Below are 10030 nucleotides of genomic sequence, written 5' to 3'. Positions count from 1 at the left end.
ATTATTTTAATATGTTAGAGAGAATTATTGCTATCATGTGAGCAGTGATGCAATGGCTAGTAGCCTACTTTATACTTTTCAGGCCTGGAAGTTTGTAACGTTGTGAAACTTCCTTTGGGAAAGCTGTGTTTATTGGCATCTAAAAAAAGACTTAAAAATCCATGAATGATCTTCAAAACCTATGGTAAAGCAATTTAGGAAAAGGAGAAAGAGAAAGGAAAAGAAAAAGGAAAGGAGAAAAGAAAGGTGGGTAGATAAGGAGGAGTGGCTTGACTAATGCTTGGACATTTGAAATCAGGAGAAGAATCTTAATTTCGGGCCTACTTTTGTCAATTTCTAAACAGAAAATGACACTACATGTTTATTTTCCATTTTAACATTAGAAATTGATGCGGAATCTATGAAAAATAAAATTCTAATAACAAAAACTATAATAAAATAGAAAGAAAAATATGTTCATAGAAGTTGCCAAGTCTTCCTCTTTTTTTTGTTAAATCCCTATAATTACGAACTCCAACCTGGCTCTAATATTTTTTTTTCCCCTTTAAATCCTGATAATTTCTTCATTTCTGCTTCTCAATATATAATTACTGAATGACCCAAAGGAAAAATAAATCTTGGGGATTGGAGTTTATGTCATATTCAAGCAGGTAAGCCAATACCAATGGTGGAGTTGATTAATGGATCCGAGCGGAGCTGTCCCCAACATCATATCATCGCTTGCTTTAATTAGATGATAGATCTATAAACCATAATTTCCACGGAACGCAATCATGCATACAACCGCACTATTCTCTGCCACTTTTGACGTCCAACTGTTGTCTATCCATAAAGTTAGTAATCCTCAGCACCTAGCTTTCCACACTGGCCCCTGCCTCTGCCTCTGCATCTGCTGCAAATTCCGACTATAACATTCCTTCCAGGGTTTTCAGTGTGTAACTCTAGCCCCATGCCAATCCTTGCACTACTCTGCCTCTTCTCTACCGTTGTCCATCTTCTCTCATCTCTCTTCATCACCACCGCCAAAACTCCACCTCCTTACACTCCTACTGATTATTTCCTTCTCAACTGTGGCTCCTCCTCCAACTCTACCTCACTCGATGGTCGACATTGGGAAGGCGATTCCAACTCAAAGTTCTCCCCCTGCGACATTCAAAGCACATCATCATCATCCAATACTTCCAAACTAGACCCTTCCCTTTCTCAAGTCCCCTACATGACTGCTCGTATATTTGATCGCCAGTCCAAATTCACTTACTCCTTCCCTGTCTCACCTGGCCCAAAATTTCTCCGCCTTTACTTCTACCCTACATCGTGCGCCAATTACGACAAAACCAAATCTTTTTTCGCTGTCACTGCCAATGACTTCACACTCTTAAGCAACTTCAGCGCCTCTCTCTCAATCACCAGTTCTACAAATCCTTCCACAGCATATCTTGTCAAAGAATTCATCGTCGATGTTCAAAAAAATCAAAATCTCAACGTAACCTTCATACCATCTCCGAGCTCTTATGCCTTCATCAATGGGATCGAGGTTGTTTCTATGCCAAGTAAATTATACATTAGTAATCAAGACATGTCCCCAGCGACCTTTGTAAATGCATACGACTCGCCCTTCTATATTAATAATCCATTCGCTTTCGAGACGTTGTATAGGTTAAACGTGGGTGGCAAAGATGTTTCCAACATTAATGATACTGGAATGTTCCGATCTTGGAGTCAGGATGAGGATTACATCTTCGGAAAAGCGTTTGGCACCATGCCTCATCGGTCTAATGCCACGATCAAGTACACTGAGGACACCCCACCTTACACCGCACCAGAGATTATATACACTTCTTCTCGTACAATGGGTAAGAATCCTAACATTAACTTGCAATACAACCTCACTTGGATTTTTCCTGTAGATGTTGGGTTTCTATATCTGGTTAGGCTCCATTTTTGCGAGACTCAATTAGAAGTTACGCTTGAGAATCAACGGGTATTTCGTATATTCATATATAATCAGACGGCAGAAGAGAAAATGGATGTGATCCATTGGAGTGGCGGCAATGGAAGTCCTGTGTACAGAGACTACATTGTGTTGGTCCCTGGAAAATCCCAAGCTAAGCAGGGTTTATGGCTTGCACTCCAACCAAACAGAGACGTGATTCCAAAACCGGATTATGCAGATGCAATCTTGAATGGTGTAGAGATATTCAAGTTGAACCAATCGGATGGTAACCTAGCCGGGCCCAATCCAGAACCCCCGATGGTGTGTCTAAGTTCAACATCCTTAGAACCAGAGAAGAAGACAACGCCTAAAAATAACCTGTCACCGATTATGATCGCAGTTGGCATTCCCATCGGTGCTTTGGTCGCAATACTTATTTATATATGTTTATTAGTTCACGATCATTGTAGAAGAAAGAGGGCGCATGAACAAGGTACCGGCTTGTCCAAATCCTCGTTGGTCCCATTTTCCAAGATGCAAAGGTTAATTGACAAGAACATTTTAACATTGCCATTAGAACACTGCCGTTACTTCTCAATCGTGGAGATCAAAGCAGCCACAGACAACTTCAATCATCGATTAGTCATTGGAGCTGGAGGAGTTGGAAACATGTACAAAGGGTACATCGATGGGGGATCCACCGCTGTTGCGATCAAACAGATGAAACCATCGTCAAAGCAAGGGACGTGCCAGTTCTGGACCGAGATCAACATGCTCTCCATGCTTCGCCATGTTAATCTTGTAGCTCTTATCGGATACTGTGATGATCAAGACGAGATGATCCTCGTGTACGAGTATGTGGCACGTGGGACCCTTCGTTCTCATCTCTACGGAACTGTGAACTCTGCGCTGTCATGGAAGCAACGCGTCCAGATTTGCATTGACACAGCACATGGGTTGAACTACCTTCATACAAGTGCAAATGACCCGATAATTCACTCCAACGTGAAATCCACAAACATACTGCTAGATGAGAGGATGTTGGCTAAGGTTTCACATTTTGGTCTGTCAAAGTTGGATTCCATAAGAATGTCCAAGATCCACTTCAACAACGTTGTAACAGGTGGTTTTGGGTACGTGGACCCAGAGTACTACCGAATGCAGAAGTTGACAGAAAAATCTGACGTGTACTCATTCGGGGTGGTGTTGTTTGAGGTACTGTGTGCTAGGCCAGCACTGATGCCAAGCCTACCCAAGGAGCAAGTGAACTTGGCCCAGTGGGCCAGGAAATGCTACAACGATGGGAACCTTGATCAAATAATTGATCCGTGTTTGAGGGGTGAGATTGAGTCCGAATGTCTTCACAAGTTCGGGGAGATTGCAGACAGTTGCACACGTGATCATGGAATCGAACGACCGACAATGAGGGATGTGGTGGAGGCCCTTCAGTTTGCACTGCAGATTCAAGAGAACGCCGAGAAGAATATCAACAATAGACACATGGTTGAAACCAAGGAAAATGTTCCCACACAACACATTACAGTTACACAACTCCATGCACAACTGTCCTGAATGATCATGTTTACATCATCTATTTTTCTATTGCACAGCTTAAAGTAAATAATATCTATTTAAAATAAAATATAAGGTGTTTTAGTTAATTAATTTATACCGGCCAATTAAATAGTATATCTATATTTTATATTAATCGAACAGTAAACAATTAAAATATCTATATTTAATGATGAATAATATTGAAGAAAATGTATTTTTCGGAAAAAAACAACAATACCCAAGTTTTATTTATTACTCTCAATGTTAACGAAAGAATGTCTTACAAAAATAAAGCTTGGGATTACATAAAATCTGAACAAAACTAATGAAAAAAATTGTCCCAAAAATGGTACAATTGAAAAAATTGCATATATACCTCAAAAAAAAAAAAATTTGCAAGATAGTTAGACAACTCAAGTGATGTTCAATGTCCACGTGTGTAACGTCGAAGCCCTTAGCCAGTAATCGTGGAGCACAACGTATCTATTGAAGCCAATCTGTATACCATAAAACTGAGCAAAGATGCCAAACCAGCACTCGCTCAAATATCAAGCCGTACCATTCCCATACTTCGCTTTATTTACACCAAACGTCTTTGTCTTCATTGGATAGCCAACCGCAAGGTTCCCATTTTGTAGCTTCCGAGCATATTCTATAAAGTACCTTTCTCCTAATTCACCATGAAAGTTCTTTCCAGTTTCCTCTGGTATCTCCGCCAAAACGGATCGAGGACATCCATTTTAATTCTTTTGTTGTTTTTCTAGTCAGAACACCACCATCCACACACATACACACCCCTCTGGATTCCTTGTGAATTTTTCTTCGACTTTTTCCCAATGGGTCTATGGCAAAACTTGCTTTTGATGAAAGCTTCAGTAATATTATTTCTCAGGATTGCCTCAGCTTGCTCCAATGGAGAGTGCCGGGTTCGTGTGTGCCTTGAATTTTTTAGCTTAATGCTACTATTACGACAGAAGTTCTTACTATTTTTCGCTTTAATAGCAGTTACTGGATCCATGTTCATCCGATGGAGATTGCCAGGCGGGACTCTACTGTTTCTCTTGCCCCCAAGGATTTACAGGCAATAAATGTGTCAGATCAACCGCTACAAACCAATTCCAGCTCCTGGTAGTGTATTTCTTTCTCTTCTCACTCTGATACACATATCAGATTATTAGAGTTAATTATTTCAGGCTAAGTTCGATGCAATAAACTCTCATATCCTCATCCTTCCCGTATTAGTGTATATATAAAACTGTCCCTTTGTAGGACAGAAGTTGGAACCTTTGGGAGAGTATGTTGGCTAGCATGAAAGTGTTCATTGCCTAGGACTGTTCAATATCGATTAACCGTTTTTGCTTATTGCTTTTGCTCTTTACGTTTCAGTTTTCTTGTTCTAGGCTTTTTTCTCATCAAGAATTAAACATGATTTATTTGACAACTCTTTGAGTATTACATATTGTGAAGGCATTGAATTTGGTTGCGTAGGGATTTGGTGTTTTTACCTGTGACAGAGGTAGAAAGGATCACACATAGATAGCGTGACGCATTGGGTTTTGGATTGTGGGCTAGAAAGGGAGGCTGAGTTATTTAGAAATTAGGCCATCTAATAATATTTCTGTCTACAAAAATATGGTCAGCCATAACTCATAAGAATTAGCGGATTACATAATGTCAAACTAATGTTCTATTCTTTGTCATTTTTATATTACATTTTCATTAGTTTAGTTCAAAGATTATCTTCATATATATATATATATATAAAAATAATGTAGACCTAGGCATCAGCCTTGTAGTAAAACAAAACTATATATTAGTTGGGAAGATCAATTTTATGAATAAAATAAATTCTAGCTCCATAAAACAAGTTAACTATCTTGATAGCCTGATCATGTGTAAAATAAATACATGCCCGCAGCTTGCATACACTAAACTTTACAATGGTTGTATATATGTCTCTTGACTTAGCTTGTTCAGAATCCATATTTTGATTCACATATCTATCATTGGTTTGTTTTCTCTGTTACTACTGATTTAATAATTATTTTTTTTATAATTGATAAAACTGTAAAGCACTTTCCCATTATTTAATTCACTATCATATTAACATATATTATTTTTCTTCGATGATTCCTAGTCTTAATGATTAGTTCTAATTTATATGTATTTTAAAGATTATATTTTTTTCATATAAACAACGTAGCAACACTTTCACCTGGACATATGTGCCTTGCACAGTCTGACTAATACATTCCTCAAGAATTTAGCCCTTGCTCGAGAATACCAAGCAAGGCTAGTTTGATCGACACATTGCTCAAAAATTTTGAGTATCTTAAAAAAATAAACATTGCTTGAAATCTCTAAGCAAGTCTAGTCTAGCAGGCACAACTCGGTAATTTCGAATATTGCAATAAAATAACCCTTACTTGGGATCACCGAGCAAGTCCAATTCTACAGACACACTAACCAGTAATACTGAGAAGCACAAGAATTTAGCATTTGACCGGGATCACCAAGCAAGGCCAGTCCGATAGACACACTGCTCAAAAATTTCAAATATTGCAAGAAAATAATTCTTGCTCGAAATCACTGAATAAATCTAATCCGACAGACATATTGATCGAAAGTTCTGATCATAGAAATAAAATAATCTTTACTCGAGATCACTGAGTAAAACCAATTGACCGACATACTGCTCGGTTACTCCATCTTTAATCGTGCATACATGCATTGCTCATGGAATTTTTACTAGTATTATTTATAAGCAACAAATTGTTCCATCAATCAATAATTTATTCTGTTCCCAATTAATTATAGGAACAAAAACCATCCTTATTTCTAAAACCTTTTCAAGTATGCGTACTCTACGAATGATGTAATTAAACCTATTTGCCCTGTTCTAGACACTGCCCTTTGTATTCATTTATTTATTATTGTGCAATATTATTTATCATAAGATGGTCGATTTTACATGTAGATGCCATCGGCCTAATCCAAAGTTGGACCCAATAATCAATTAAAATTAAGGAAATCCTAACATTCAAATAATGCATCTTTTATACTTCTAATAGCCGCGGTGGGAAATATATGTCGACAAATTTTACTATTCATCATCTCCACATATCATACATTATATTTATTTTTATTTTTCTTAAACTAATTGAGTTATTCTACTTATCATCTATACATCACATATTTATTAAGAAAAAATAAATAAATAAATTTATATATAATGTTCGGTGTGAAGATACTGATTGAATTTTTTCTAATAAATTTAGCCTAAATTACCCAGTCCACTTTCTTAACCACGGCCCAAAAAGAGAGAAAGGAAGAAAGAAATTAAGATCTAGCTACACTCTCGATCGTTTTACTCTCCAATTCATGCACTCATCAATTCTTTTTTTTTTTTTTTTCATTTATTTTGATTTCATTTTGTTCCTGAACAGAATAATTCTCTGCCGTTCAATAAATATGCGTTCTTGACAACCCATAATGCTTATGCTATCGATGGAGAGCCATCTCACACAGGAGTTCCTCGGATTACCTTCGTAAATCAAGAAGATACTGTCACTCAACAGCTAAATGTACGTTCCTTTTCGCAATTCCTTCGTTCTTATGCAAACTAAGCTTGTCTTCTATTGTTCTAAAATTTTCTTGATTATCTTGTAAACTATTAATTAACCCATCGCGCTTTGTTTGTAGAATGGAGTTCGCGGCTTGATGCTCGATACGTATGATTTTCAAGGAAATGTATGGTTGTGCCATTCTTCTGGAGGACAATGCCATGACTATACTGCATTTGTATGTGCAATTTGTCCCTTATCTCTACCAAAGAATCGCTTATATTGAATTTTTTTTTTTTTAAAAAAAAAAAAATTATATTTGCTAGTTGGTACGAAAGACACTATCCACGCTACTGATATGACGTGAGTACGTATGTGATTTGCAAGAATATTTAATTAATTAATCCATTTTTTTTTTTTTAATTTTTGCAAATCAATTTATCTTAACCATGTCGAGGCTTTCAAGTATGCTGTTGAAAATTCACATTTGTATTCCCAATAGGAACCTGCTATAGACACGCTGAAGGAGATCGAAGCTTTCTTATCAGCAAATCCAGCAGAAATTGTCACATTGATATTAGAAGACTATGTTCAAGCTCCGAATGGACTGAGAAAGGTCTTCATCGATGCCGGGTTGGCGAAATATTGGTTTCCGGTGGAAAATATGCCACATAATGGTCAAGATTGGCCGCTAGTCAGTGACATGGTTGCTAAAAACCAAAGGCTACTTGTATTCACTTCAATTAGGTCTAAGGAGGAAAGTGAAGGCATTGCTTATCAGTGGAACTACATGGTTGAAAACCAATGTAAGAAACTCGTACCCATAATTAATTACTTTTCTCCCCTGAATCTTTGTTCTCTTACCATTATCTAAATTCCTTGATATTAGATTCTCTCCAGTTTAATTTACATAGTTCACATTAAAAGGTTGGGTATCACTTGAATCCTAAATTGCCTTTTAGTAATGATGAATGTTATTTTTTTCTTAATCTTCTTCTTCTTGGAACCTAAAATTCTGCAGATGGAGATGGTGGAATGCGTGCAGGAAACTGTCCCAATAGGAGAGAATCGCCACCTCTTGATGACAAAACCAAGTCTTTGGTATTGGTGAATTATTTTTCAAGTCTTCCCTTTAAGATGACCGCATGTGGACATAACTCGGCTGATCTAATTAAGATGCTCCATACATGTTTTGGTGCTGCCGGAAACCGGTGGGCTAACTTTGTTGCCGTTGATTTTTACAAGGTATGTCCAACTTTCCGGCCTCTGCTTCCATCCTTGTTTGTTAAAGTAGTCTGTATTATCAATAAGATCAATCCAGTCTTCATTTTGATGCCCTGCTTACAATGCTAAGTCTGCTCAATTGAGATGTTGAGTTGAATTGAGTTGAGATGAGTTGAATTCTTTATGAATAGTAGTGAATTGAGATGGTAGAATGAGTTTTGTGAGGTCTACTTAAAATGAGTTTAGATGTATTTAGACATTAAGATGTATTTATGAGAACTTGAAAAAGGTTGTAAGTCCCACGTGTAAAGATGTGTTGAATTGAAAAAATTGTGGATCCTACATGTAAAGAGGTTTTGAGTTGAGATAAATTTAGTGATTTTAGAGTTAAGTATTTAAATGTTAGATTCAGCTTAAAATTAGACTTAAATTGAATTGATCTCAGTTCAATTCAAGTTACAAATGACTAGGAATGAAAATGGATTTCTTAAACTTTCTTTTGAGCAATTAGTTCGGTGGAGTGGATGTTCTCTTCCTCTGCAACTAAGAAAACAAAAAACGAAAAAACAAAAAATGGAAGAGCCAGGATATACTAGAAACATTACTAAAGTTTGGAATTTTCATGCAGAGAAGCGAGGGAGGTGGAACATTTCAAGCTGTGGACACTCTCAATGGGGAGCTGTTGTGTGGTTGTGATGATGTCCATGCATGTGTGGTGAGAGCTTCTATTGTCATATTTTAGAATGGCTATTACTTTTATTTTTTCTTGAAATGTTTTACCAAATCTCAGTATCAGACACCTAAAACTTTTTAAGCTCAGCCCTACTGGGCCCATGAAACTATCTTCGTAATTCTTTGGGGTTGTCTGCACCAAGGGCTGAAGCCCATGCACTTGATGTTGAGTTCATCCACCAGATCGGCAAAATCATTTATCCACCAAAGTTAAAATATTTGTACCCCAATTGGAAGTTAAAAACATATGAGATGAAAAGAAATGTTATCTTTATATGGGAAATTCTCACCATTTTAATTTTCTTCATTTTGCAGCCTGGATCAACCTCACCCGCTTGCACTGCATGAGATGGAACGCATGCAATAAGACCGATCGAATTCCATCATCAAGTTTATGTGAAAGGAATACGTGCGTTATACAATAAGGCCTATCTGCTGCCCTCCATTGATCAATTAACTATGCAAAGGAAAGCATCAATTAAATGTCAAATCTACCTTCTAAACTTCTAAACAACAAGCTGCCATTCAGTGGAAACAAACTAATTATACTAGTTTGCATGATGTACAAAATACATGCAGATAGGGCACTAATAGTACAAAGTCTCTCGCTCAGAGAGAGAGAGAGAGAGAGAGAGCAATTGCTCTCCACCATGAATATCTGTTAGAAGAAAAGAACATTCATCTGTTGCTATTTACTTCCAGCTTGGAATTAATTTCTTCGAGTTTTTCTAATATATTTTCCGATGGGTATTATGTTTCCACGTACAAGTGTAGTTCTTATGTCTTGGGCAAGATTGGGAGAAAATTGGCCCTCTAAGATCCATAGTGGGCCATGCATATGTTCCCATTATTTTTTAAAAGAATAACGCAAGGGAGTCAGGGACAACCTCAACACACAAATCTTGCGTAATTCTTTTACTTAAAAAAAAAAAAAAAAAAAAAAAAAAAAAAAAAAAAAAAAAAAAAAAAGTCACTATAAAGTGAGTTTTTCACATTTTTTTTTATAATAAGTTGTACTTTTTTT

At 36.9% G+C, this 10030-nt stretch overlaps 2 protein-coding genes across 3 annotated transcripts; both read left to right on the top strand.

The window, feature by feature from the left end:
- The first annotated feature begins 770 nt into the window (after positions 1–770).
- Positions 771–3594, top strand: LOC122303024 (receptor-like protein kinase FERONIA). The gene has a single exon (XM_043114554.1). The coding sequence runs from the start codon at positions 950–952 to the stop codon at positions 3503–3505; it is 2556 nt and encodes an 851-aa protein (XP_042970488.1). The 5' UTR covers positions 771–949; the 3' UTR covers positions 3506–3594.
- Positions 3595–3740: 146 nt separating this feature from the next.
- LOC122303025 (PI-PLC X domain-containing protein At5g67130-like) lies at positions 3741–9767 on the top strand. 2 transcript variants are annotated; one of them, XM_043114555.1, is made up of 8 exons: positions 3741–4413; positions 4490–4615; positions 6934–7071; positions 7190–7288; positions 7553–7856; positions 8072–8295; positions 8903–8989; positions 9322–9767. In XM_043114555.1, the coding sequence occupies exons 1-8, from the start codon at positions 4324–4326 to the stop codon at positions 9352–9354; spliced, it is 1101 nt and encodes a 366-aa protein (XP_042970489.1). In that variant the 5' UTR covers positions 3741–4323; the 3' UTR covers positions 9355–9767. The 2 variants fall into 2 exon arrangements, with proteins under 2 accessions (XP_042970489.1, XP_042970491.1); XM_043114557.1 differs by having other exon boundaries at positions 3748–4413; positions 4493–4615.
- The last annotated feature ends 263 nt before the right edge of the window (positions 9768–10030 follow it).

The sequence above is a fragment of the Carya illinoinensis genome, chromosome 3 (assembly GCF_018687715.1).
Source record: "Carya illinoinensis cultivar Pawnee chromosome 3, C.illinoinensisPawnee_v1, whole genome shotgun sequence".
Classification (NCBI taxonomy): Eukaryota; Viridiplantae; Streptophyta; class Magnoliopsida; order Fagales; family Juglandaceae; genus Carya; species Carya illinoinensis.
This window is presented reverse-complemented; position numbering and strand designations above follow the sequence as displayed.

Excerpts from the sequence above, each read along its gene's own strand:
- LOC122303024 (XM_043114554.1), top strand. The coding sequence starts at position 950 with ATGCCAATCCTTGCACTACTCTGCCTCTTCTCTACCGTTGTCCATCTT.
- LOC122303025 (XM_043114555.1), top strand. The coding sequence starts at position 4,324 with ATGGGTCTATGGCAAAACTTGCTTTTGATGAAAGCTTCAGTAATATTA. Across the intron at positions 4,616-6,933 it reads CAAACCAATTCCAGCTCCTG|AATAATTCTCTGCCGTTCAA; the intron begins GTAGTGTATTTC and ends GTTCCTGAACAG. Across the intron at positions 7,857-8,071 it reads CTACATGGTTGAAAACCAAT|ATGGAGATGGTGGAATGCGT; the intron begins GTAAGAAACTCG and ends AAAATTCTGCAG.